This window comes from Chenopodium quinoa, unplaced genomic scaffold, assembly GCF_001683475.1.
Source record: "Chenopodium quinoa cultivar QQ74 unplaced genomic scaffold, ASM168347v1, whole genome shotgun sequence".
Lineage (NCBI taxonomy): Eukaryota > Viridiplantae > Streptophyta > Magnoliopsida > Caryophyllales > Amaranthaceae > Chenopodium > Chenopodium quinoa.
In genome coordinates, this window is record NW_018742881.1 from 719,862 (window position 1) to 747,132 (window position 27,271).

The window sequence follows — 27,271 nt, forward strand, 5'->3', positions numbered from 1 at the left end:
CTCTTCATTAAAGTTTTTTTATATATAAATCAATCAATTAAATTCTTAATCTCATAAGTGGGTCTTAGTAAAAAAAATAAAAATAAAAAATAAAAAATCACTTGGTTCATTTGGTCCAAGTTGCTTCTTTTTATGTCCAAGTTGCTAAATGGTTCTGGAGACAAATGTATTTTCCTCGGCTTTGGTTCATACGAGTAGCTAAAAAGAAAGCCAGTCTCTATCTGAATGTCAGGCTCAATGTTTTGGGGCCCAAAAAGCTGGAATTGTTATCTAGACCAAATTAGTGCAATACAAACTAGTACTCATTATAATGTAGCGGAGTTGGTCAGGCATGGAATTTTAATGTCACAAGATAAAATTCTATGTTCCATCACTATTGGACCTACACAAAGTCTTATATATGGCTGGCCACACCGTGTGGCCAGCCACTATAGGGAATACTTTGCTAGTATAATGGGGGTTACTTGATCAGTGTTAAAGAGGTTACTTCATCATTGTTACAGAGTTACTCGATTAGTGTTATAGGGGTTACTTGATTGATATTACAGGGGTTACTTGATCAATGTTAAAGGAGTTACTTTAAGTGGTCATACGTTTGTGACCGGCCGCACACAAGACGAGTTGTTACCTTAGTAACACCTTGGAGAATAAGTTTATCTAGTTGATAAAAAATGATGTTTATCAAGTGACAAAACTAGTAATAAATGAATGAGATCATCAAAACCACTATTGGTATTAGTTGTGAATTTTACCTCTTTGTACCTTTTCTATCAACGAGTAACTTTGTTAGTATATATAAATCTTGAGAGTTGAAAGCAAGGACCATGTATAATTATTTTACACATTTATTGATCAAATTACGATTGATGATGACACACTTCCTTAGACCCAATTTTATGAAGTTAAAATAATTAAAAATAATAAGAAGAAAAGGTATTGATTTTTTTTTATTAATCTTATTAACCACAACTCCACAACTGTACACAGTAATCGTACATATATACATACAAATACTTTTCATTCTGGATCTCAACATGGATAAATGTTGCGTAAAAACTCCAACTCATCTGGTAAAAATTGCGGCATATCTTGATTGCGTTGTTGATGTTCAAAACTATCCTCGACCTCTGGAATAAGGAAGTGATGATTATCTCTCCATTATATAGGCCAACATGTTGTTCAATAGCTTGATGCTGCTCCTCCTGTTGATGAAGATGCTGCTCCTCTTGATGACCCGGGTTTAGAGCTCCAACCTCGACATCTCTAGCAAGTCTATAAACCTTACATAACACCCAACCATCCAACTGCAAATTAAAAACAAAACTTAGGGTCTGTTCTCATTGACTGAACTCAACTCAACTGAACTAAACTGAGCTGAACTGATCTGAAATGAAATGAATATTTTATAAGAGACGGAAATTAGGAGCTGAACTAAACTGAACTGAATTGAGCTGAACTGAACTGAATTTCAACGTAAGAGAACATGTACTTAGTAAAATTATTTACAAATAAATAAATTGCTTCAAAGTTGTACTCTATAGTGTAATTATTTGCTTACCATATTTTTTGGTTTGGTCCGTTTGGAGCCTTGGGATTGTGATGTACCATGATGAAAATTTGTTTAACGTCTTTTGGGTTTAGGCTCGGAGGTTGAAGGATTATTGGCAAGACGAAATTCGTGCATAAGCCATGGTGTTTTAATTCCCTTGGGATCGTTTTTATTAATTGGAGGGGGTTCGAGTTTAATAAAGAATGCTAAAGCCTTCCTATAACCAATTATTACTCGTTTGTTCCTTATTGTTGCATCCACTCCGGTAGCCTTCCAATAACCATTGCCAGCGGATCTTCTAGGTCGACTCCCGTTTTCATATAATCTTTCTAATCTTGTGAAAAAATACCAAGTCCTCTCACTTTCCGGTTCATAATACACTAAATCAAAAATCAAGAAATTTATTATTATATACAATAAATACCTACATAATCTTAATTAATCACCATGAGATACATACAAAATGTAATTAATTATTATTAAACAAAATAAATTTGACGCACCATAGTAAACACAATCAAGAATGAAATAATTCTAGAGATACTAAACCATTAAATTAGAAAGAACCCATCACATAGAATTTTTTTTTAAAAGGCTATTCTTGTCTTCTTGAATATATCTTGAGCAATATAAACAAAAGGATAACTGGATAACGTATAGTTTATACAAAACTTATTGTTGAATATGCATGAGTATGCCTTTATATTAGATTATTAGACAAGTTTATGTATCATGAATTCAAGATTATCAACTAGCATACATAAAATAATATCATAATTTTTTTTACCTAATCTTTAATTACATGAACATATAATTTGAAGGTATACAATCAACATGCATGCACGTACTATCAATATAAAATATATCTTTGTATAATCGATTTAACTAGTTAAGTTCAAACATTAATAACATTCACCTTGCATACAATCAACAATTAATTAGTTTTAGACGAATAAATTAAAAGGAAAACAAATAAGATCAAGACTGGAAAAAATCATCGTAAGCGTGTAAGATCTTGAGGAGCAAGCACACCATACAATATAGTCTCATGCATCTTGTTTGGTGGCAAAGCTTTGCCATTAATCTTGGGAACTAGGTAATGAGTAATCAATTCTTCATCTTTTGGGTCAAACCGAAAACCTGGAGGAATCATATTCCAGAAATTTACCGTTTCATTGCTCGAACTAGCCATTATTGTTTAATTTGAGCTTATGATGCTTGAAGAAGGTCTATTTGTTGAAAGAAAAGTGAAGAGAATTTAATCTGATTTTGTTGAAAGAAAACAAGTATGACTTACAGTATATATATAGTATATACTTATTACAACTTATTATGCAAGTTAGGGCAAATTTGCATTTGGATAAGGATACTTTCCATAAATAAAATAGGATTAGGGTTATAGATTTCACAAACTTTTAAAAAAATCGGGTGTACAATAATTATTGTACATCCATTATAAAGATAACCTAAAGTGATTAAAAGTTACCCCTAAAATGAATAAAAGTTACCCCAATATGCGTTAAAGTAACCCAATTTAAATAAAAATTATCTACGCTTTATTAGTAAAGAATCACATTTTAAATGACTAAAAATCAATTATTAGTGATTGAATGTAATTAAATTAGCTTTATAAAACTTTTCTTGTTGTTGATTTATATAAAAATTGTATTATGATTAAAGTTACCCAAAAAAAAACAAAAAGTTACCTTAAATTAGCTAAAAGTTACCCATATACTGCTCGATGTACATTAATACTAGTGTAAACCGGATGTATACAAAAGTTTTTGTATAGATTTAGGTGGATTTTCTGGTTATTGTTAGCTAATAAAAAGATAGAATTATAGTCGTCCCTAGCTTTAAAAAAAAAAGAATTATAGTTAAGTTCATAAAATAAAATAAAATAAATGACCTAATACAAGATATACTTAGTAAGAAATATAGACGTGTATGCAGGATAACTCAGATGTGTATATTCATCTTAACATAGTGAAGATTACAAAATAGCCAGGATAATGAATCAATAATGCAACATAGAGGATATAACAGTAAGTTTATAACATACAAATATTTTTCGATCATATTCAATCACAACGTGGAAAAATGTTGTATAAAAACTCCGAGTCCTCTTGTGAGAATTGCGGCATATCTTGATTGTGTTGTTGATGTTGAAAAGTATAGTCAAGTAAATCATTTAGGGCAGCAGGTTGTTCAACCCCTTGATGATAATACTGAAGATGTTGATGAGCCGAGTTTGGAGCTTCAACAACCGTGACATCTCTTTGTAAATATTGCAAATTATCCTCTTGATTGTGATGTAAATGTTCAAAACTATACTCGACCTCGATCTTTGGAATAATTAAGTCATCATTAGCTCCATTATTTAGGGCAACAACATGTTGTTCAACCCCTTGCTCTTCAACCATGCTGACGACATCTCTTTGTAGTAAATCATTATTAGCTTCATTATTTAGGGCAACAGGTTGTTCAATAGCTTGATGTTGCTCCTCTTCTTGATGAGCCGGGTTAAGAGCTTCAACCTCGACATCTCTAACAAGTCTATAAACTTTGCATAACACCCAACCATCCAACTGCAAATAAATAAAAAACAAAAACTTATTAAAATCCATTTAAAAGCGTACAGAAACATTATAAAAACATAAAGTGAATCGAACGGGTTCAAAGGAATATAAAAAATAAATAATATCCTTCCAAATCAATAAATTTAGCTAGTTTGGGAATTAAATTTTAAAATTAGCCGTTTTGATAAATACTTTTTGTCAAAATAGCCATTTTGGTAAAAGATTCTACAAATTGCTTCAAAGTTATACTCTATAAAGTGTAATTAATTATTGCTTACCATATTTTTTGGTTTGGAGCCTTGGGATGGTGAAGTACCATCATGATAATTTGTTTTACGTCTTTTCGATTTAGGCTCGGAGGTTGAAGGAACATTATTAACCCTAAATTCGTGCATGAGCCATGGTGTTTTAATTCCCTTGGGCTCGTCTTTTTGTTTAGGAAGGCTCGGTTCGATTTTAATAAAGAATGCAAAATTCCTCCTAAAACCAATAACATTCCCTTGTTTATTCGTGATTGGTATCTCCTTCCCCGTCATCTTCCAATAACCATTGCCAGCGGATCTTCTAGGTCGACTTCCGTTTTCGTATAATCTTTCTAATCTTGTGAAGAAATACCAAGTGTTCTCACTTTCAGGTTCATAATACGCTGCATCAAAAATAATCATGATATTAATTAATTATTATATAACGAAACCATTAAATTACAAAGTACTAAACACCCATCACATAGAATATTTGTTTTTTAAAGACTATTCTTGAATTAGTTGAATATATCTTGAATTAGTTTAATAGTACTAGCTATATAGTTTATACAAAACTTAAATCGTTGAGTACGCATGAGTGACAAGTTTATGTATCATCAATTCAAGATTATATATCATAATTTTTTTAACCTAATCTTTAATTACATGAACATATGATTTTCTTGGCCAAAAATTATATAGGTGTATGCATATTCATTAATAAAATAAAATTTTCTTTTAATTCATGATTTCTTGATATGCAATAATTGGACAATACAATCATATGAAGGTATATGATCACAGAATAGCAATTCAAGGGATTATCCACATGCATGCACGTACAATCGACATAAAAAAAATTCTTTGTATAATCGATTTAATTAACTAGTTAAGTTCAAACATCAAACGATTAATTAATTTCAGACGAATAAATTAAAAGGAAAACAAATAAGATCACGCTAAGACCGGAAAAAAAAAAATCATCGTAAAACTTACGTATAAGATCTTGAGGAGCGCGCTCACCGTACAATTCAGCGTCATGCATCTTGTTTGGTGGCAAAGCTTCGCCATTAATCTTGGGAACTAGGTAATGAGTAATCAATTCTTCATCTTTTGGGTCAAAGCGAAAACCCGGGGGAATCATATTCCAGTAATAATCTACCATTTCATAGCTCGAACTAGCCATGATTATTAATTGATTTGAGCTTATGAATGAAACTTGAACAAGGTTTATTTGTTAAAAGAAAAGTGAAGAGAATTTGATCTGATTTTGTTGAAAGAAAAGTGTAGGGACGTACAGTATTTATACACTTATTACAACGTATATGCAAGCTAGGGCAAATTTGTATTTGGATAAGGGTACTTTCCATAAATTAAATATGGGTTAGGGTTATAAATTTTGGTGGATTTTCTGTTATGACAATATTTTAAAGCGGTTATTGTTAGCTAAAAAGATAGAATTATAGTTACGTTGTATTAATAAGATAAACAAAAAAAAGCCCTAATATAAGATATAATAATGTGTAAGAAATATTTAATCATCACTAAAATATGAGATTTTATATAAAATCTCAGTAAATAAAAATCTAAAATTTACATCTAGTAAAGAGTATTTATTCTCCTAATTTTAGAAATTTTGAGGAAACGCAATTTTAGTATTTGACTTTTACAGTAAACTTTTTAAAATTGAATTTAAAAGTCAAAATTTTTTTTTATTTTTTTTAATGGATAGTAAAATTTAGTAAAAAAATAAATAAAGATCAATGTAGTATTTAATCTCCACTGAACAAAAACACAATTTGGTTAAAAAAATACAGTAAAAAAATCTAAAATTTGACCGTATTATTCATAAGGTCACTGCTTTGCATTATGGGTGTTGAGTTAATTCAAATAAAAAGCAAAAAATTAACCTTGGGTTAGTTGGATTTTCTCTTATAATATTTTTTGAAAATATTAGATAAAAAGATAAAATTTCCTCAAATAAATAAATAAATAAATAAAAAGAAAGAATTATAGTTGTGTTAATACAAATAAAAATAATGCCCTAAAACAAAATCATTCAGTACGAAACTGCTAAGAAAGTAGATTAATTTTTTATATTACGTTTTCTTGAAAAAAAATAATCTCAATGTGTTAATTTTCCTGAAATATTCAGCCTATCCTTTTTTTTTGTGGAAAGAAATCTAAAGCCGATCTAATGTAATCTACTTGTAATATTTAATTTAATATATATATTTTCTGAAAAATAAAAAAAATATATATCCACTCAATATTTGTGTTTAAATTCAATAAATATTTTCAATTGTGAAAATAATACTGTAATAATGTACATGAAAAAATAAATCATTATTTGTTAATTTTTCCTAAATAATTACAGCTAAACTATACTATATGCATACATACTTCTTTTTTAACTAACTAGGTTAGTTCCCGTGCCATGCACGTCAATTTTCAATAATCATTATTATTAATTATATTGTGTTAGAAAATAATCAAAATTATGTTAAGTAAGGTTTTTTTTTTTTTTTTTTTTATAACTATATAAATATTTGCATTAAAGATATGTCAAATCTTTTTATTTTTAGTAATTATATTGTATAACATTATTTTGTATAGAATTTGTTTCTTTAATATAATTTTTTTTTTAAAAAAAACCCACTTAGGACACACCAGGAGTTGTCACGTGTCATTACTGGTGTGTCTTTTAGTATATTGTTATTGATTGATTGATACAAAGTATAGATAGAGAGTACATGTTTATTTAACCAATATAATATACATGGATGAATTGATCATTTAACTAATACTCTTTCGTTCCTGCTTATTTCTTTTATATTTTATGGTCAAATTTATATAACTTTGATTGTAATAAATTAACTATTATAAACATCAATTATATCATGTGAGATGTCTTGAAAAATTTCATATACGCCTAGTTGCACGGTGTAACCAACTAACCCAAGGTTAATTATTGCTTTTCATATAATTATATAAATTAACTCAACACCCAAGTTGAATACCCAATTTGACATCTCTCAATCTTGCATAAAATATTTTTGTTTGAAAGCATAGACAAACTTGTATGGAAAGTCATATATATGCTTTTGTAAAAAGAAGAAGTAAGAGCAATGCCAATGGTGAGCATTTTATTTGCTCATGGGCAAATTTGATGGGTAAATAAAATGCTCACCATTGTAGAAGGTGAGAAAATTTGATCAAGCCAAAAAAAGCCCATGGGCAAAATGAAATTTGCCCAAAGAGTGAGCATTTTCTTGTTGCTACAGTGAAGGAGTGGGCCCCACAGCAAGTCAGACGGAAATAAAAAAATTTGGCTGGGCCCTTATCAAAACGACGCGTTTTGATGGAGTGGTCTGAAGGGACGCTTCCAAAACGCGTCGTTTTGACGCTTAAAAAAAAAAAATAATCGCTGGCAAAGCGCGTCAGACTTGCTGGCGAATCAGAGCTCGCCACGTGTCGTGCGCAGGTGATTGACCAATGAGAAAATACTAGCCGTTTACAACGGTAATATTATTTGTAACTGATTTTCCGAAAAATATATTTATTAAAAAAAAAAAAAAAAATTACCAACTGTCATAAAATTAAATTCTCTATAAATAGACATGCATTTTGATATGTTTTGATATAATTTCGTAATCACCTAAAATCCTCCACTTTTTTATTTTCTTAAGCATTTTAAATTTGTAGAAGAATATATTTGTTGCAAAACATCCATATTGAGGTAAATTTATTTTTTTAAAATATTTAAATTTTTTTTTAAATATTGGTTATTTTTTTTAAAAAATATATACATGTAGTTATGTATTAAAATTAGTATATATGTGATTTTTGGGGAAAAAAAAATATTGTATGGCATGTTATGTAATTGCTTTATGTAATTGAAGAAAGTTGTTGATAATTTCTCCTTACATTACTAAATTTGTAGTAAATATAGTGTTGCAATTATTGGTTAATTTTATTTTAAATATATACATGTAGTTATGTATTAAAATTAGTATATGTGTGTTTTTTTTTAAAAAAAATATTGTAGGCCATGTACTGTAATTGAAGAAAGTTGTTGATGTTTTCTCCATACATTACTAAATTTGTAGTTAATAAAGTCTTGAAATTATTGGTTAATTTGTTTTTTTAATATTAAAATTTAGTTATGACTTTAAATTAGTATATATGTGAATTGGTTAATAAAGTTGTTGATATTTTTTTGGAGTTGTTGTCATTTTAATTTGTTTTTTGAGTAAATCTTAGTAAAAATATTTATCTTTTGTTTTGTGATGCAAAATCTTTTAATGGATCCAAACAACCCAAATTTCCGTCAACAATTTTCTGGTTTTAGTGATGATTTACTAACTAATCCCGAGTTTCAATTGTTCTTGCAAAGAATGGGCAATACGTCTTTGCAACCACCTCCACAGTGTCAGACACCTACTCAGTTTCCCCTACGAAACCATGTTAATGAAGAATGTACACCTGAAATTGTACATAATAGCAACACACAATTCGATGACTGCGAAGAAGACAGCGTACCAGAGACGCCGCAATATCCTCCACCAGTTCCGGAACTGAAATCCAACCAGGTTGTTGCACGAGCGACTCGAATTTGGTCAGTTGCGGAAGATGAAACTCTGATTAGGTTGTACTTGGAGATCAGCGAGAATGCTATTAAAGGCACGAGCCAGAAAGCAACTTCCCTTTGGCGCGATGTACACGCAGCATATCAACTTGCTCATGCGGAGAAGCCGCATTTACTTCCACCAAGACCTATGAAGAGTCTGACGTCGCACTGGAGAAGGTTGGCAGCAGACACACTACAGTGGATATCTTGCTATGATGAAGCAGGTAGACTTCCGGAGGGAGGGAGTGGTTACAACGAAGCTGACCGTATAAAAAGTGCGTCGAAGCTTTTCCATCTCGCCCAAGGTCGTAATTTCGCTTTTCCTCACGCTGTTGAAATGCTTAATAGAGATCCAAAGTGGAGGCCAAAGCTGAGATGGTCCTTGTCAAAGGAGGAAAGAAAAGCTGTTCGTGATGTTGAGGAGCAAGGTAGTGCTGGAAGTGGGAAGAGGTCCAGAGATGATGGAGGGGATGAAACCCCTACGGATGGTTTTTCATCTGGAGGAATACAACGACCCGAAGGTGTGAAGAAAGCAAAGGCCAAGCGTAAAGGGAAAGAAGTAGCTTCGGACAGTGGTTCGTCTGAGCTTAGCGAACGAATGAAGGAATTGGCAACAATTCGCGAGAGGGAGGCCATTCTGAAGGAAGAGCGGATCAAAATTGAAAGGGAGAAGGAACAGAGGAAAAGGGAGGAACTTGACATTCATAAGATGAAAACCTGGTTTGATATGGTGCAAGCTATGAAGAATTCGCCTACGCCACTCACTCCTGAAGAAGAGTCGTACAAGAATTTCTTACTGGGTAAATTACAGGGCTTATAAGCATGTTTGGTTGTAGTAGGTGTACGCTTGTATTAGTTAAGTTTTTAATTATGCGCAATGTAGTCTTTTAAGTTTTTAATTATGCGCAATGTAGTCTTTTATGTTTAACATGTAGTCACATTTTTGTCATTGTGTAGTCACATGTTTCTGAATTAACTTTGTCAGTATGCTTTAACTTTAGGTCATTCATACCGACATGGTGTAGTCACTTTTGTTCTGAATTCACTTTGTCAAGATTTGTCATTGTCAACTAGCATAGTATACCTATTCCGTGGCTGAAAATTTGAATGCTTTAGTTGGTGTGGTCATTCAGATTTGTAACCACATATTCATTTGATTTATTTGCTATATATAGTAGGCATGGCACATATCCACAACCACACCAATTCAGAAATTACAATATTAATACATGATGTATTCCAGACCATCATCAAGTTCAAGTTCAAGTTCATCTTCTTCCAATAATGAAGAATATGATCAACTCGTTGATGAACTCTTCACATACCAACCCACATCTTTCCTCATGGCCCAAACACAATCCCAACGTACTTCAACATCACGTAGAGGGGGTACGAACAGAAGAGATTGGGAAATGGGACATGCCAGGCTGTTCAATGATTATTTTTCTGATAATCCTGTGTACAATACCACCCAATTTAGAAGAAGATTTCGTATGCAACGACCTTTGTTTTTACGTATAATGAACAAGGTCGTTGAAGGTGATGTTTACTTCCAGCAGCGTAGGGATGCAACTGGAAAGTTAGGCATATCACCTATGCAAAAATGTACAGCCGCGATACGAATGTTAGCCTATGGCATGGCTGCAGACGCTGTTGATGAATACGTTCGAATCAGTCAGTCAACCGCTCGAGTTGCCCTACAACGTTTTTGTGCCGGGGTCATTGACCAGTTCGGAACCGAGTACATGCGAAACCCTACAACTGATGAATTGGCCCGGATACTGCATCAAAATGAACTGCGTGGTTTTCCAGGCATGATAGGCAGCATTGATTGCATGCATTGGGAATGGAAGAACTGTCCAACGGCTTGGAAAGCGCAGTACGCCGGTAGGAACAAGAAAGCAACGCTGATACTGGAAGCCGTTGCGGATCAGGATTTATGGATATGGCATTCCTTCTTTGGTATTCCCGGATCTTGTAATGATCTTAATGTGTTGTACCGTTCACCAGTGTTCGATGAGGTTCTGCATGGTCGAGCTCCTCCGGTAAATTTTACGGTTAACGGCCATGAATACAACATGGCTTATTATTTAGCCGACGGCATTTATCCGAAGTGGGCAACTTTTGTTCAGGGTATCACATTCCCTCAACTGGCCAAAGATAAAATGTTCGCTGACCACCAGGCTGCCGCTCGAAAGGACGTTGAAAGAGCTTTCGGTGTGTTGCAAGCTCGATTTGCAATAATACGAAAACCGTCGCTGGCGTACGATGAGGATATACTGCGGGACATAATGAAAGCATGTATCATTATGCACAACATGATTGTTGAAGATGAGCGCCACAACTACACTCGAGCCGAAGTTCTAAGAGCCTTCTACGAAGAAGATCAACAAGAATCAACACCAGCATCAACATCTACAACGCCACCGTTTGAATTCAACGTAGGCCGACCTACCAACTTTGATTTCAACGCATTTCTACAGCGAAAAGCTTCCCTCCGTGACAGAGAAATTCATCTATCTCTGAAACGTGATTTAGTCGAACATATTTGGCAACACTACGGGCCACGTAATTAGGGAGAAATTAGCACGACTTAAATAAAGCCAAGTACTATGGCGTAGCTACTTTTACTTGTTGTGTTTATTTTATTTCCTAAGTTTAATTACGCATGACGTTGCAAATGTAATTGGTTTCTAGTATTGTACCGCTTTTAAAATAAATAAAAACATTTAAGAAATTTTGAGCTTTTTTTAAATTTTTTTTTATATAACGTACTTAATTTTACGACAAATTTTAACGATAAAAAGGACAAAAAAAAAAATAAGTTACACAAATTTTAACTAGTTTTTATTTATTTGGAGTAACATTGTTAAAATATAAATGAAATAAATAAATAAAGAAGTGTTGTGTAGGAGAGAGAAAGTAATGGTGGGGTATTGAAAAAGTAAGAGAGAGAGAGTGGTGGGTGGGCAATTTTTTTGCTCACCATTGGGAGAGAATATGTGAAAAAAATTTGCCCATGAGCAAAACTTATTTCTTGAGAGAGAAAGTGGGTAGAGAGAGAGTGGGTAGAGAGAGAGTGGGTGAGCATTTTTTTTGCTCACCATTGAGAGTGGTCTAATTAAAGAAATACACATTTGATTTCTTTATTTGACTAAGAGAAACTCAAAATTTTAGCCAAGAACCAGACCCTTACTCTAGTTGCAAATTTAAATTCTCTTGGGAAACTGTTCTTCCTAGTTACATACACAATTCTTATTCTTAACTTGATATTGTACAAGAATACATAACTTAATAAGCTCAAATCTTGCAACAATTTATTATGTTACTGATACTTTCCAGCTTGGAGAAAGGTATGAAATCATCAGCAACTTAAACAAATAACTTGAAATAAACAATTGATGCTTCCACTGGAAATGGCAGTCCTAAACATCGCGATTAATTGCTTACTGGTGTGCTCCGTCTCTCAGCACTGAAATTAACATCTACCAGACCTGTTATACCAGCAGTAATTTTCTGGCCTGGTTTCACTGGCCCAATACCTTCTGGGGTGCCTGCACAACATTATTGAGAGAAAGCTTCAGTTGACAGTTTATAGGTTTAATAGTTCAGGACTCTGAGTTTAATAGTTCACTACATAGAAGACTAATCGGTGTTTCTTTCAAAAAACCAGTTGGCAATAGGTGGAGTAGCAAACTAGACGTGTATGCAGGACAACTCAGATGTGTATATTTATCATAACATAGAGAACATTACAAAATAGACCAGGAAAATGAATCAATGCAACATAGAGGATAAAACAGTAAGTGGTCATTTTTCTCGATTAGTATCCTAAGCTGCACACCGCCTCCCCTGTAGGTGATCAGGGGAGGTGAAGGCAGGGCACATTGATGAACTCTGTAGAAAACAATGTAACAGTATGATACAATGCAGGCTGGAAGTCTGAAGTATTACATACAGTACTAAGTGACAGTCATGACAATCAAACATCGAATTCATGACAAAGATTCACAGCACAACACAGGCACAGCAGCATTTGCAGTAATTGCAGATAGACTAGTCTTCAAGAAAAACAACAGTTTGACAAATAAGCAGCAAAGCTTAAGCAATACATACCGGTTAGGATAACATCTCCTTCTAAAAGTGTCATGAAAGAACTGATGTGGCTGATGAGGTACGGGATCTTGAATATCATATCTTGTGTTGATCCCTTCTGCTTTAATTCTCCATCAACCTTTTGTCAAGTAAACTAGGATTAGATTTTGTTCGAGCAATCACAAACAAGGATAGTACGCGTTTCATAGTTAACTGGAAAAATCACAAACAAATAAGGTCTGATAGACCAACCTTTAGCCACAACTCCAAGTCATGAGGATCAGGCACTGCAGTTTTGGGAATCTGCAGAAAATTGACAAACCAAAGATAAATAATCCAGCCACATACTGTCCTAGACTCCTAGTAATGTATTGAATTCGATAGAAGAGAGCTCGAATACATGATTTATACAAATTATGTCTTACCATTTCACTGATGGGTGTAAACGTGTCGAGTCCCTTAGCTAGTAGCCATGGAAGACCTGTAGCCTAATAGATACAAAGAAGAAAATGTGAAACATAAAGTTAGAGAAGCATTTGAATGTTTGCTACAGAATTTCATGACAGGAACCTTATGTCAATATAATTAACTTTGACACTTATATTTGATAGTAATACAGGTTAATGTCTAAAAATGTAAGCATATTACCTTAATAGTAGCTTGGAGTTCCTTTGCTGTCACATCAAGTCCTAGAGCATAACCTGAAAAATCAAGATTACACTAATTAGCTTTCTTTCCAAAATTAATTCAAAAGAATGTGGAAAAAAGTTAGTAAACACAAAACAGATTAGTTTTTATCATGTAGTAATTTAAGTACTTAGTATATACCAACTTTAGCCTAAAAGAACCTCACAATAGTCAAGTGCATTACTTTCACTCTTCCTACGAATTACTCGTTTATTCTTAACTAGTATAAGTATGTCACATGTTTCTCGTACCCCTTCCCCAAATATACAATACCTCTTTCTATATACTTATGCATAAAAACTTACATAGTGCAAGAGATAGTCACGGTCTCTTTGTCAAAAAAAAAAAAAAAAAAAAAGATAGTCACGGTCTCATGAAGTATGAAATTTCAATTCAACTCTTAAAAACGAACTAAATCAATTGTGATCTAGGAGTTTTATTTCGAGTTAGAAAAAATTCAGAGTATTCACAGTATTACTATTTGATAAAGTACAATATAGAGATTGTCAACAAATCTCATTTCTAATTTGCTTTGTAACAGACTTTTTAAGAGTGATTTTATACCTGTATTATTATTGTACATTATAATTTGAAACTCCAAAACAATGCAAGTGATTTTCTTTAGTCATGTGTCATAGGAATTTAGATTGGGTTTTAGGCTGCCAACCTGATGGGCCTAGACAATGTGGACAGTCCAAAAAAGACCCCAATCATCAATCATGTCTTACCAAAATTCATTTTTTATTATTATTTTTTTTTAATTTTTTTTTTTTTGAAACATATTAAAATTAAATTTAGATCCCAATGAAGTAGATAAATTAAAATTACAATTGTTAAGCCAGAATAAAAAAAATTGCATGTTATTTTGTCAAACCACTAACAACTAAGTGGTCACTACTATTCCTCAAAAAAAAAAAAAAAAAATGTGGTCACTACTAACAATTATTATCGTCATTTATCCTACCAACTATATGAGTTGTGAATATTACAATTTCATTACATAATATTACTCTTTACATTTATGATGTATAATTTATTCTAAAATAGATAACGTTATAATAGGTTGTGATGATTTTCACCATATTTCTCAGTAATTGAACTTCAATCAAATGTGGCTAAGAGAGTAAAAGAGTAAGAAGACGAAGAGAGACGAACCTCCAACGTAATCCAAGGCCTCGGCCTCAGAAACATCGCGAGCTTTCTTGCCAATAACAACAGCAAGCTCAGCTTCATACCAAACTTGCTCCATTGAAGCTGGGATTTCAATTGTTCCTCCATTTTCCAAGTATGATGATGTTGGCTTCAAGAACAACACTGGTTCCTATTCACCCAATAAAACACACATCAAACAAGTCAATCATCTCGTCACAAATTAATAGTCACGTTTTATAACTTTTCTTAACATGTCCAGAGACAGTTGTCACATACATTTACTAAATTCACAAACTGTGATTGATTTTACCATTATACCCTTACTAAAAAGAAAAACGAGGAAAAGAGGCAAACCTTAGGCAACGGAGCGGGGTTGTTGTCGATATAGTTACGGCCAACACCGATGATCTTAGTCCCCTTCTCAATAAGATTAGCCATTATTCTTCTTCCTGCCAGTTTATGTAATCAAGTTTAGTAGTGTACTAATTTCTATTTTGGTGGGCTATTATATAACATGTAATAGTCATATATAGCAAACCAATAGAATATTGACAGCTAAATCCAGCTACTACTCAATAATTTAGTGGTGTAAAAAGAGTTATCGCATGTTCATATTTAAAAATATTAATTTGTGGGGTAAGGTTAGATTGGAGGAAATTGCTAGTTTTTGGCTATTATTGCAGATTTAGATCGGAAGTATTTTGGCATATTATTATTCATTTATTTATTTGGTTTTGTTTTGGTTGAGTGTAAGTGTGGTATTGTTACGATAATTTCTTAATTGTTGGCCACATATGAAAGGAAATGAGATGGGATCTTGGTTATAGTAAATATGAAGACAAACTTATAGCAATGCTCCAAAATTATGCACCTTACTTGCTACTTTACATCTATGCTCAACGATTGATTTTTTAGTAAAGGTGTTAATTGGAAATTTCATCAATCTTATTCAAGTGTACATGTGTTTAGTCACTATAATGATTGAAGTCGAAAGGAAAAAAAACATAGCTATCTTATTTTAATCTTGAACTCACTTGTTATGGAGTGTTGTATTGTACAAACTATAAAGTAATCCGTAATTATTTGTCCATTTAAGAGATCTAATGTCAAATACATTTACTAAGTAGTGGTGGGGGTGCCCCCACCTCCAAACTTCCAAATAACTTTGCTCTATACTCAAGTACTTAAATTGGGTTGACTAGTGCGAGGTTCTGGTTCGATAGGACGCCTTCTCCTTACCTACCAAATAAAAAAAAAATGTAATAAAAACTAGTGTATTTATTCTAATATTATTTTATCGGTCCCGTGTGTTTAAGGTTACATTGAGTGATTTTTTTTTTTTTCCTAAATATATTGAATCATATATACTCTCCCTGTTGATATTCCCTTGTTTAGTACTTTTTGAATGCCTTGGTTGATATATCAGGAAATAACATAATATTCACTCAATGTGTAGGTTCAAAATACTTCAATTTTCATAATTTTTATCAATATGTAATTAGAACAATTGGTAACCAAAGATGTGCATTTAAGTGTGAAATACTAGAAAGTAAGAACAATTCAGTTTGAAACAGAGAAAATATTCTAAGTATGTTTGAACTCCCCATTTCCTCCTAGTTCCCTTTTTATTTTATTTTTTTTGGTATGAAAAAATTGATACTAATTATTTATACATTTATATATACTCCACATATTTCTACTTGTTCTTTTGACCAACCATAGTTGTGTTTATTTAAGATAAACTTTCAGAAAATGATGTGTTTATTTTTAGCATACCCTGATGATATAGAAGGTTTTAGAACTTAGCCTTATACACTCTCTAAGATGGGATTATACTTTCTCAAAGGAAGGTGGTGTAGACAAAATGAAGCTGAATTTATATTTAACCAAATTATGTACAAAGACATCAGAATATGCATTTCAGACTAGACTGAACTACATCAGAAAACAGAAAAGCTGTATATACAACAGATCATGTACTGATCGGAGCAACACGAAACTGATTAGCAACAGCATTTCGCAGTTTCCCAATCAAATGGTTCGATTTTAAGCTGTTACTACGACCAAATTTGGTTATGTTAAGCTGGAACAAAGAGCTAAGCATAGCCTCCAAGCTTGATGCAGAGTACTTAACATATTTACTAGGACTAGACTCATTTTCTACTAGGTAACTATAATTATGAACATAAGACCTGTAAGTTGGAACAATTGTATGAACTATGAGTTGACATGCCTTATCGCGTAATGCATTGTCTGCTACCACCCACTCGGATTGCTTCCTGTACATGTCCTCAAATGCTTCATTAAAATCTCGAAACCTTTTCTTCACTAGTTCTTGAGTATTTGTACCTAGGGAAAATAGTATTAGTTCATCTTCACTTAGTATAGCAGGAAGCTTTCCCCAGCTATGTTTTAAGTATGCTTGAGCATAGATTTGCATTTTTCGCTTGTGCTCATGTAGCAACTTTTCTCCCATGAGATCGCCGAATACTGTTCCCTTGAAGAAGTCATACAGGTATATGTAATTGTTCATAAGGAAAAAGTAGGACAGTGCAGTGTCCTCAAAGGTCTTTGACCATGTCTCTAGGTTGACCTCCAAGGAATCTAGTATGTTTTGGAACTCGTTTCTCAGAATTCCATTGTGGGATTTTTTCTTGTTCCAAATTTGATGGATGGAGAGGACTTTTGAGAGAATTGGCTTGTGATTGTCCTCTAGGAGCATAACGCAGTAGTTAGTTACAAAGGTTACCAACCGAGGGACACTACCATCTGAAGGAGGCATCATGTTGTACCTTTGGGCCTCAACTTGATGGGAGAGTTCCTTAAATATCTCACACGCACCCTCAACTACCTGCTTGATGAGGTCTCGCGTAAGATTTTGAATCTCTAGGCATGCTTTTGAGCCAAACAGCATGTTGAAATCTGCCCTCAGGTTGTCCAAGACTGCAAATATGTCAAGCAACTTCAGAAGCTTGATTGCATCTTTTTTGGCCTCAGTAATCCTACTGCCAAATTTGAGTAGTTCTAAGAATCCTGATTGAACTGTGATTTTTGCAAAGCATCCTAGAGAAATCTCTGAACCAAACTTCTCAAAGACTGTCTTGCAAATATCATACTCAACTTGAAGTATATGCTTTACAGCAAACTCCAAATGCTTACCCCATTGAACTGTATGGTCTTCAAATTTCTGAATAGAATCTGATTCAGAGATTTCTTCTTCAAGGTAGCTCAAATTAAGGGCTTGTAAAGCTGCCCTTGCATTTGAGCTCCTTACATCAACAAAGATAGCCATGCAGTTCTCAAGCCTATCATGTGCTTTTAACCTTTCGATAATGATTTGAAGTTTGTGAACCTGCAGCTCTGTGAATGAGGCGTTGTTACTAGAATTCTCCTTCACTAAATTCCTGAACGTGAGCTCTAATGTGTTAAATGCATTGCTTAAAAGTCCTCCGTTGAGCCTAGCATGCGCCTCCATGTCCTTGAGTTCCGAAAGAACCCTCAATGACCTCTTCACATTCAATATGTACTTTTCATCAGCCATTACATTTTCATCCAAGAGCTTCACTATATCCTCCATCCACTGCCCTGCTAGCCCACAGTTGTCAGACAGAAACATCAGTGCCTCTTCAAATTGCTTCACTACTAACAAATACCCCGTAATATCACCACCTAGAGGGCCTTCCATGAGCGACCTCTCAAGGCCACAAACAGATTCATGTATCTTCAAAACAGCCGCTACAGGTCCAAAGGCCCTGTCCACATGCTCTCCCACTGCAGAAAATGTGGATTTTCGAGAGTAAGTAGAACGAAGCTCAGTTGATAACAACGGTAAGTTACCATTTATCTTCTGTAACCTTGACTTGGTTTCATCTATCTGAGAAGCCAAAGAATTTGATTTCTCAAGACTGTCTTTTAGGCACTGCCTGGCAGCTAAGAGCTTGTCCATGTTGCTCTCAGCAACCGCCAATCTGTGAATCAACCATAAGGCTGATGTTTTTGAGTAGCTTAGAGTTCTGAGTTCTGAAACAATTGCAAAGAAATATGTAAAGGTAAGTCAACAGGTTATCAGGTTTCTTGTCCTTAAAACTGGGAGTTGAGAAATCCATATCTACTATCTTCACCAAACTTTACCAAATATAAGTCAGGAGAAGGGGGAGTTTACCAGCAGATTCTAAACAAACAATCCTTACTTTTGGGGCAAGATTCTTACTTAACCTCAACTAACTATTCATTTGAGATACTTTTAGTGATGTCCTGAATGAAAAATTATACCATCAGAAAACTTGCAAATAATAACTAATGATCTTATGTGGAAAACTTGCTGCGGCTTGGTCTGACGAATATTTTGGATGAAATATCGTGTTTGATAGATATACCTGAACATAAGAATTGTAGTTAATTGAGTAAGTAGTACGGAGTAACATTAAATTATAAGATAACTAAAGTAAGAGAAAAGTTTTGACTTAGCTTTTATAGGAAGATTTTACAAGCAATTGGATTTTGTTCTATGCTGTTGGCACTAGCATGCACTACAGCAGCAGTTCAACCACTGGAAGATAAACTAAGCGGCAACAAAAAGTTCATAGTTTATCAACCTAAATATACAGGAGGAGCTTATTTATCTTGACTCCTATAGGCCAAAACATAAACAAAAATCGCGAAATTGTGCAACATCTATTATGAAACTTTCTATTAGCCAACACATTTATTGAAGTTCAGATTGTAATCATGTACCAATATGTGTATCATGTCCTTGGAGTGTGGTGAATGAAGTCTGGCAAAATTAGAGGTAATGGGACATAAGATGACACATAATTTGACAAAAGATGCGTACCGCGCTGGGATTTCTTAATGTGGGAAATAAACAAGTTACATATGTGCAATTGTGTTCTGCTTAAGGCGATCAGAGAGTTAGAAAGATGTAAGTGCTAAACTGCTAAATAATGTTGAGAGAAGGAAATGGCAATGGAGAAAAGATTGAACAGCGCTAGTCATATAACCTCGAGGGAGAGGTCTACATTGTACAAAGTATTCCTCAGTTGAAAGCACAAAATGAGGTAAACATAAGACATACATCTCAAGACATAAAGAAATGAATATCCGCTTAAGGCTAACTTTCCGACACTGGAAAACTGAAAATACAAAAATTAACAATAGGAAAATCAAAAATCTCCCTCTTTTAAAAAAAACAAGTGCGTATAAGGATATGCAACAGTCATGCCGATAGCAACATGACACAATGAATGATAGTGAAGCAGAAACAGGGAAACTCCTATACTGTAACGATGAAGTATTGATCAAGCAGCTCCCTTCTGTTTCAGGGTGATCTTATCCCCAAGACTGAGGGCAATGCCTTGTGTTTTACTCCTAATTCTGATGTAACCGCTGAGCTTGCCATCTGATTGTTTCTCAACACTAACGTTCACCAAAGCATCTTCACCGAAGACACTTTTAGCGTATAAGTTTGCTGCAAGGAAACCACACTCTCCTTCCAAGGCAGATCTGATACCAAACAGAAAAACAGATCAACAAGTGCGAGAAAATATCTTATACTAGTTGAAGCAAAATTATTAATATGAGTTCTTAGATAAAGCTGATAGTTGCATCACAAGACTTACGGTGCAGTAAGGCATTTCATGTTAGTCGACTTGATAATGTGATCCAGGAATTCCTTCTCATCTTGAATTACAGTGTTCACAGCAACCTGTAGGCAATGTCAGATTTATAAGCCTGATTAGGGAAAATAATATGATACTAAAGTGAGTAAATGCCATTCACATCCCAACTGAATATTAAAACCAGGGTTGATATAAAGAGGAATTAGCCTTCAGAAAAGGGGGACACTGCAATTTTTAAAAAGCATAAACCAACAAAACACCAGTGTAATACTCCGTATCCAGTCATTAAATGTCAATACATAATCAATCATACAATTTGTAGGAGCCTGAAAACACCTAATGACTTAGTTGCAAGTATACAACAGTAATAGTACATAAGCCATGCAAAATAATTTACAAAGACACCTCAGTTAGAAATTAAAAATAGCAATTCCAGACAAAAACAAGTCATAGCAGCAAAGATAGTTAAATACTATGTGATAACTTTGTTCTGGAGGTCCAATAAATGACATATGTGACTAAACTTGGGAGGAACCAGAGTTTAGTTTCCGACTCTTAAAAATAAGCAAAGAAAAGGCAGTCTTAAACTGGCACATTCAATGTGTTCACGAATCTTGAACTAAAGGGAAAAAAGTCAAAACTATGGAGAGGAGGCATTGGATCGTAAGGGAGGGAGGAGGAAGATTTTGGTTGATGACTACACAAAATAATCAAATTTGGCTCATGTAGCCGACCCCACTTATGGGATTAAGGCTTTGATTGATTGATTGACTGACTTATTCAAACTTTGTTTGATGAGAAAAACTATTAAATTGTACGTAGAATCGTAATCATCTTTTAGTTCCCCTCCCCCCCCCCCTCCGGTTATTCCATTGGTCTTGAAAAGAAAACTAAGCTCACTAAAACAATATGGATATTTCGACATTTTTACTTTTCCACTGTTTTCTCACCCAATAAACAAGCATGGTAAAATTGAGGAATCCACACATTTCTACAATTTAACTTAGTTCATCCAATTAATGTCAAGTTCATATACACGACGACAACTAATTAAAGGACTCAGTTTAGTCCACCAACACCAAGTGTTGTTATGGAAGACATCAGAATATATAAAGGAACTCATGAAAATCTATTTCAGAATTGACCTGGGGACCAAGAATGAGAGCAGTAGAATGTTCAAAAATTATTTGATCAAAGCTTTCCCCCACTTGGGGAGTAAGGGACAGGGATTAATTCATCAATTGACACACAATATAGAAGCTAATTATCAATTGACACGCATTGAAGAAAAGTTAGTCCCAATGCAGTCAAGTGATGATCTGCTACATATAAGAAGCATACATTGTCATATAAAATATATCAATAAGAGTAATTACGAACCATACAATTCAACCACAACAGTTTACAACAAAGATTCTCCTAAAATGGCAAGTTGGAAAGAAGCCAACAAATAATGTCCAAAAAAAACCAAATGTTAGTCTAACAAAGAGTCACCACAAGATAGCTACAGATCAAGCATCCGGAAGATAACATAACTTTAAAAACATCATAATCATACCAAACACAGAGCAGACTGTATAAGCTCTTTTTCATAACACGTTAAGAAATCCAAATAACAAAGCATTTCCTAGAAATAATAAGTAATCTGAAAATACATTGAGCACTGTGAATATAACGCATACCTTGTTTTCCCATTCAAACTCAGCCCACATAGATCTGAATGCAACATCAGCACAGGTTGCAGGAGAAATGTAATCCATAATGTCAATGTGGATGTCATTGAGGACAACGACATTACGTTCAAGCACATTTGAAGTCTCATAGACAATATTACCAAATATAACTCCTGTTTCAGTAGAGGAGACCTTAATGTTAGCCCTGATTTGTTTGCTTGACTCCGGTGCCAGAGTGTAGTTCTGTGGACGCTCCACAAGTTTAAGGTCACCCATGGTTGCCAATTCCAAGCATAAGTTTTGCAGGGTTTCCTTTGTTCTATTAATAACAGTAACATCAAGGACAATGTCATAATGATGAACTGTAACATAGGCCTCAGCATAAACTGGATCACTGAACCCTGTGAGCTGAAGAATGCGATTAAGTTTGTTCGCATCATCATTTTCCTTGGTAAATTCTCCGGTTGCACGTTTCAAATCATCTTGAACCTCATCTTCCAATTCCAACTGGCTCATGCCCTGAGGAAGTAAGAGACATTAATGGACGCAAAGACATTTACCACATGAACAATCTAGGAAGGCAAGATAATCTGTGATAATTATGGTTATTGGAAAAATTATCTGCATAAGGCAATCCTAAGCACTTTTCGAACATAGTTCAACTGCATATAAAGCTTAAACTAGGTATACTATGCCCAAAAAAAAAAAGTATATATATATATATATATTACTTTAATTACGTTCCACGAGAAATACAGGAAAAATACAAGCCGTTATCAAATTAGTCTTCTTCCACACTAGCATAAAGGAAAGCTCAAGATAAGGAACTCGAAAGTTTAAACAAGAGAGCAGCTCGAACTTTTTTATGTCTGCTAACTCTGTCCCTATCGCTTATTGTATCAAATAAAAGCTAATTTAAACTTGGAATAAATATGGTAAGAACTACCCATTTTGTATGATAAATGCAGTCTACTGGTCTATGCAGATTGAAAAGCAAAAAAAAGTATTCACACAATTCATAAACCATTAAAATAAAATCTTGTTGTTTTTATCTAACCCTATCTGATAAATTTGATAAACATGATTCTACCATACACCCACCACCCATAAATAAATAGAAAATTCACACTAACCTTCCTGCTCTTCAAATGATAGAAGTCAATGAGATCATCAGGTTGAGAGTGAGAAATCTGGGCCTTGGCTTTCCTCTCCTCAGTTTCACGGAATTGCTTGTCAGCAAGCATATTAACAAAGCTTTCTTTGCAAGAGTGAAGCCAAATTTTTCTAGCTGCATCCCCAGTGTTGCACAGAAGTCTGATGCAGAGAACAATCCTATCATAAGCATCATTGTCAATAGGGTGTGGGAGAACAGGTGATTGCCCAAGCTGAATCATGGACACTATATATAGTAAGGCATCTGTTATTGCTTTGTTCACTTCAACCTTGGATGGTTGAACCTCCTCCAACCTCAAAACAAGCTTTGTCAAAGTGCAGGCAACAACAGCGCCAAGGAAAAAATCACCAGATAGCAACAGAGATCTCAGATTTCCTTGAGTAGCCAAAGACCCTTGAACCAAGGTAGGGGGGGACATAGCAGTTTCTAGTGCAGCACTTTGAGTGGCATATGTTCCATCTGCAAGAACCACAGGCTTTCTAGAAGAGACTGTGATACTGCTGGCTAGTTGGTCCCTCTTAGGAGCATCCTGGCCCTCTCCTTCCTCAGTGGCAGTGTAAAATGGAAGTTCTCCAAGACATTGCTTAATGGTAGCAATTCCACTCTCAATTTCGGAGAGAGAAAGACAATACTCCCCAATAATCCACAGAGCACAAGAGCAAACTCTTGCTGCACGGATCTGATAAAAGGTATCCAGAAGCCTTGTTATGATAGAGACCCGTAATTTGGGGTTGGTCTCAATGATCTCCCGCACAAAAACCACAACATCAATAGCTGAAGCAACATTTGTGTCTCCAAGGAAATCCATTAGCACATGGACAACTGTGCTAGCCACCTCTGGGAATTTCATAGCACACGTATGGATGGCTTGAACAAGCATTTGCCTATACTCTCCATTCTTCTCAAGATCAGCACTTTGAGTCTTCACCACTTCCTTCTTCAGCATGAGAACTACTTCATCAACATTCCTAGGAGTAATCAATTCAAGGGAAACATCTAAAGTCTTCCTCCTGATGTCAAGATTAGGACTAGAAAGAGCACGAAGAATATCCATAATCATTTCAACCATGATTTCCTTATGAGAAGTCTTCAGCTCATTCAAACGATCAAGCACAATAAGCTTGACATTGTTGTCACTTTGTGACTGCAGTAGCTTACAGTAAGTATCAGCAGCGGCCCTAATAGCTGTAGGTGCTGATGATAGAGAAACTAGGGTACCAGCACATTCGTATATGACAGCTGTTGAAGGGGCAGTGAGCAAAGATATAATGATCTTTATGTACTTCCCCTTCTCATGCTTATTGGTCCGGCAAACCTTTTTGATCAGCTCCAAAACCACCATCTGAAGCTGCTCACCCCAATCCAAGATTCGATCAATGTGGGTAAATAGGTAGCTAATTGCCCTCTCTTGGGCACATGTAAAGAGCATGAGGAATGCATTCCTCTTTGCTGATGGATCTTGTTCAGTGGAGAGCACCTTCTCAATGGTCTCAGGTGCATCTACCAAGAGCTGCTCCCCCTGTGGAAGCTTATAGATAGCCATGACAGCAAGTATAGCATTCCTCCTAACATATGGATGCCTATGCTCCAGATTTTGCAACACGGATGGAATCAACGGCTCAATGATCTCACTCTCATTTAATCTACACAAAAATCTAAGCGTAACACCTCGAAGATACTCGTTAGGGTGTTGAAAATTATTCCTTAGGTTTTGACAAATCAAAATCATCTCAGGGAGCACCTTCCCTTTAGCATCAGTCTTATCAATGATTTCCAAATAAAGCAGCAAAAGTTTCTGAATAGTGTGATCTTCTGAAGGTAAGACGTACCGAACAATGGTGATGAATAATTGTGGGATCGTCTCACCGTTCAATAAAAGCATGACAGCCTTCTTCATTGCATCTACCTTCGCCGGCACATCACTGCCTTCCAATGCCTCCCTGATCTCATTGGCTAATGCCGGTGTGCCCTTATCAAAGTGCACCAATAGCGTACAAGTTTTCTCCATGATTTCGATACCTTTTACTCAGATCTGATAAACGAAAATCAAAATTCAATAACAAATCTCACCAATCACAACAATTCACTCAATACCACCAACAATCAACACATCATACACGCTACATTTTCCCTAATTCAATCCCACAAAACATATCATATCAAAAAAATTAAACCCACAAACAGATTATCCCTAACAATCAAAAAATTAACAAACAAGAACCCTAATCTGGATAACAAACTCTTACCGACGAATTCACACTACATTTCAACTAGATCTAATAAAATTCAGCAAATCACAAACCCTAATTGAAAAATTAAAACAAAACAATCCCAATTAATCAAAATCATCGATCTAAGAAATGAAATCAAAATGATCAGACATCAGAGAAGAGGAGAGAGAAAAATACCTGATAATGTACGATGAAAACAGATCCAACAACTCGATCGAAGAATGAAATGATGAAGGAATTAGTTTATAGAATCAAAATTGAGATTGTAAAGTGAATTCAATTTTTGGTGAAGATTTTCTGTGAATTTCAGAGTTTTTTCGATTCACAGATCTAAAGGATGGTTTTCCGAGAGTGGTCTCTCTTAACTCTTAAGTGTGAGAGCTGTTGTGCGAAAAAAAAAGAGTAATTTGTGTAGTTATTGCTATCACCCCGAATATATATGTATAGATCGATATTGATAAATAATATATGAATTGGTAATATTGGACTTATTTACATAAACAAATTAATTATTTAAGTATTCATTGACAATAATGGCTAATACAAAAATTAAGGAATGTGATATGAATAATACTTTGTCATTTGTATTTCTTATATTTTACTTCTTTTTTTATTTTTTATATTTTTATTTAATTAATTAAAAAACGAATAACTTGTCAAAAAAAAAAGCGAATAAATTATTATGTTCTATTCAAGAAAAGTTATTTTCTATCTCCTGTAGTGGGAATTAAAACTAAAAATCTTCTTGTCATATTAACCGATTTAGGGTGTGTTCTTCACCTAATTTTCACTTATTTGAACTCAATTATTAGACCTTAACATCTTACTAAAACTTATTTTAGTTGTAATTTGTACTTGGGTAACCTTTATTAGAACTTATTAAAACTAAATTAAACTGAATTTATCTGAACTTAACTGAACTTATTACACCTGGAATAAGTGAAAATAAGGTGAACAAAATAGACCTTGGTAGTTGTACAACCTAATATCTATTTTACCCGTCACAATCACTTAATCTTTGTTGACACAATAAGAACCTTATATCTTACCTACATGTATATATTTTCCTAAGCATTGTGCCAAAATTTTTTACATAATAGTCGTACAACAACCAACTGACTGAATATACAACACAAATATATAGATGTAGATCAATATTGTAAAATAACATTTGAATAAAATAAAAGATATTTATTACTTGTAAGATTTATATGAACGAAAGACATAATTCATCATTAGCTAATCAATAATGTTGGTAATGTATTTTTTTATGACCTGTATTCTTATAAATATGAATGAATAAAAAAATAATAGCATATACGTATATATATTAATTATATAAAATTAAAATATGATGAAATTCAATGATTATAAAAATGAGAATAATCTTCATATAGCAGATTACATTAGATATTATTTAATTATTAATTATAGAACTGTATGGAATAATTTTTGATAAAGAACTATATGGAATATTTAATAGTTATCAAGTATAAATATTTGGCATACTTTTTTGCTAGTTTAAATACTCCTTATATTTTTTTTACTTAGGACCTATTCACATTTAATGAATTGAGCTTAACTAAACTAAACTGAACTGAAAAAAGCAGCATAGCATGGATGCAGGATAATCACACCAGC

General features: G+C 34.0%; 7 protein-coding genes across 7 annotated transcripts; 2 read left to right on the forward strand and 5 right to left on the reverse strand.

Annotated features, from left to right (window-relative positions):
* Window positions 1-959: 959 nt before the first annotated feature.
* LOC110726633 (NAC domain-containing protein 53-like) lies at window positions 960-2,741 on the reverse strand. Its single transcript, XM_021906105.1, has 3 exons — window positions 2,582-2,741; window positions 1,784-1,929; window positions 960-1,304 (listed from the first exon to the last, which is right to left on the reverse strand). Exons 1-3 carry the CDS (start codon window positions 2,739-2,741, stop codon window positions 960-962), a joined length of 651 nt encoding a protein of 216 aa, XP_021761797.1.
* Window positions 2,742-3,630: 889 nt separating this feature from the next.
* LOC110726634 (NAC domain-containing protein 67-like) lies at window positions 3,631-5,556 on the reverse strand. The gene is made up of 3 exons (XM_021906106.1): window positions 5,367-5,556; window positions 4,407-4,774; window positions 3,631-4,137 (listed from the first exon to the last, which is right to left on the reverse strand). Exons 1-3 carry the CDS (start codon window positions 5,554-5,556, stop codon window positions 3,631-3,633), a joined length of 1,065 nt encoding a protein of 354 aa, XP_021761798.1.
* Window positions 5,557-8,674: 3,118 nt separating this feature from the next.
* LOC110726635 (glutathione S-transferase T3-like) lies at window positions 8,675-10,099 on the forward strand. Its single transcript, XM_021906107.1, has 2 exons — window positions 8,675-9,800; window positions 10,002-10,099. The coding sequence occupies exons 1-2, from the start codon at window positions 8,675-8,677 to the stop codon at window positions 10,097-10,099; spliced, it is 1,224 nt and encodes a 407-aa protein (XP_021761799.1).
* Window positions 10,100-10,229: 130 nt separating this feature from the next.
* LOC110726636 (putative nuclease HARBI1) lies at window positions 10,230-11,576 on the forward strand. The gene has a single exon (XM_021906108.1). The coding sequence runs from the start codon at window positions 10,230-10,232 to the stop codon at window positions 11,574-11,576; it is 1,347 nt and encodes a 448-aa protein (XP_021761800.1).
* A 545-nt stretch (window positions 11,577-12,121) lies between these two features.
* LOC110726729 (acylpyruvase FAHD1, mitochondrial-like) lies at window positions 12,122-15,450 on the reverse strand. The gene is made up of 7 exons (XM_021906210.1): window positions 15,289-15,450; window positions 14,938-15,103; window positions 13,744-13,796; window positions 13,521-13,583; window positions 13,348-13,398; window positions 13,117-13,234; window positions 12,122-12,554 (listed from the first exon to the last, which is right to left on the reverse strand). The coding sequence occupies exons 1-7, from the start codon at window positions 15,370-15,372 to the stop codon at window positions 12,439-12,441; spliced, it is 651 nt and encodes a 216-aa protein (XP_021761902.1). The 5' UTR covers window positions 15,373-15,450; the 3' UTR covers window positions 12,122-12,438.
* A 1,026-nt stretch (window positions 15,451-16,476) lies between these two features.
* On the reverse strand, window positions 16,477-18,968 carry LOC110726728 (exocyst complex component EXO70A1-like). Its single transcript, XM_021906209.1, has one exon. It carries the CDS (start codon window positions 18,878-18,880, stop codon window positions 16,907-16,909), a length of 1,974 nt encoding a protein of 657 aa, XP_021761901.1. The 5' UTR covers window positions 18,881-18,968; the 3' UTR covers window positions 16,477-16,906.
* Window positions 18,969-19,894: 926 nt separating this feature from the next.
* Window positions 19,895-26,037, reverse strand: LOC110726727 (coatomer subunit beta-1-like). Its single transcript, XM_021906207.1, has 5 exons — window positions 25,808-26,037; window positions 23,359-25,431; window positions 22,235-22,744; window positions 20,553-20,638; window positions 19,895-20,436 (listed from the first exon to the last, which is right to left on the reverse strand). Exons 2-5 carry the CDS (start codon window positions 25,405-25,407, stop codon window positions 20,232-20,234), a joined length of 2,850 nt encoding a protein of 949 aa, XP_021761899.1. The 5' UTR covers window positions 25,408-25,431; window positions 25,808-26,037; the 3' UTR covers window positions 19,895-20,231.
* Between the last annotated feature and the right edge of the window lie 1,234 nt (window positions 26,038-27,271).

What these genes read in the sequence shown, in the direction of transcription:
- LOC110726634 (XM_021906106.1), bottom strand. Translation starts at nt 5,556, where the DNA reads ATGGCTAGTTCGAGCTATGAAATGGTAGATTATTACTGGAATATGATT. An exon ending in CGCTCCTCAAGATCTTATAC is followed by an intron (nt 4,775 to 5,366) that starts GTAAGTTTTACG and finishes TTTTTGATGCAG; the next exon opens with CGTATTATGAACCTGAAAGT. An exon ending in GCTCCAAACCAAAAAATATG is followed by an intron (nt 4,138 to 4,406) that starts GTAAGCAATAAT and finishes ATTTATTTGCAG; the next exon opens with TTGGATGGTTGGGTGTTATG.
- LOC110726636 (XM_021906108.1), top strand. Translation starts at nt 10,230, where the DNA reads ATGATGTATTCCAGACCATCATCAAGTTCAAGTTCAAGTTCATCTTCT.
- LOC110726633 (XM_021906105.1), bottom strand. Translation starts at nt 2,741, where the DNA reads ATGGCTAGTTCGAGCAATGAAACGGTAAATTTCTGGAATATGATTCCT. An exon ending in GCATGAGACTATATTGTATG is followed by an intron (nt 1,930 to 2,581) that starts GTGTGCTTGCTC and finishes TTTTTGATTTAG; the next exon opens with TGTATTATGAACCGGAAAGT. An exon ending in CAACAATAAGGAACAAACGA is followed by an intron (nt 1,305 to 1,783) that starts GTAATAATTGGT and finishes TTTAATTTGCAG; the next exon opens with TTGGATGGTTGGGTGTTATG.
- LOC110726728 (XM_021906209.1), bottom strand. Translation starts at nt 18,880, where the DNA reads ATGGACAAGCTCTTAGCTGCCAGGCAGTGCCTAAAAGACAGTCTTGAG.
- LOC110726729 (XM_021906210.1), bottom strand. Translation starts at nt 15,372, where the DNA reads ATGGCTAATCTTATTGAGAAGGGGACTAAGATCATCGGTGTTGGCCGT. An exon ending in ACCCCGCTCCGTTGCCTAAG is followed by an intron (nt 15,104 to 15,288) that starts GTTTGCCTCTTT and finishes TTGGGTGAATAG; the next exon opens with GAACCAGTGTTGTTCTTGAA. An exon ending in GGCCTTGGATTACGTTGGAG is followed by an intron (nt 13,797 to 14,937) that starts GTTCGTCTCTCT and finishes TTGATTTTTCAG; the next exon opens with GTTATGCTCTAGGACTTGAT.
- LOC110726727 (XM_021906207.1), bottom strand. Translation starts at nt 25,407, where the DNA reads ATGGAGAAAACTTGTACGCTATTGGTGCACTTTGATAAGGGCACACCG. An exon ending in AGTTTGAATGGGAAAACAAG is followed by an intron (nt 20,639 to 22,234) that starts GTATGCGTTATA and finishes CATTGCCTACAG; the next exon opens with GTTGCTGTGAACACTGTAAT. An exon ending in ATGAAATGCCTTACTGCACC is followed by an intron (nt 20,437 to 20,552) that starts GTAAGTCTTGTG and finishes GTTTGGTATCAG; the next exon opens with ATCTGCCTTGGAAGGAGAGT.
- LOC110726635 (XM_021906107.1), top strand. Translation starts at nt 8,675, where the DNA reads ATGGATCCAAACAACCCAAATTTCCGTCAACAATTTTCTGGTTTTAGT. An exon ending in GTACAAGAATTTCTTACTGG is followed by an intron (nt 9,801 to 10,001) that starts GTAAATTACAGG and finishes CTTTAACTTTAG; the next exon opens with GTCATTCATACCGACATGGT.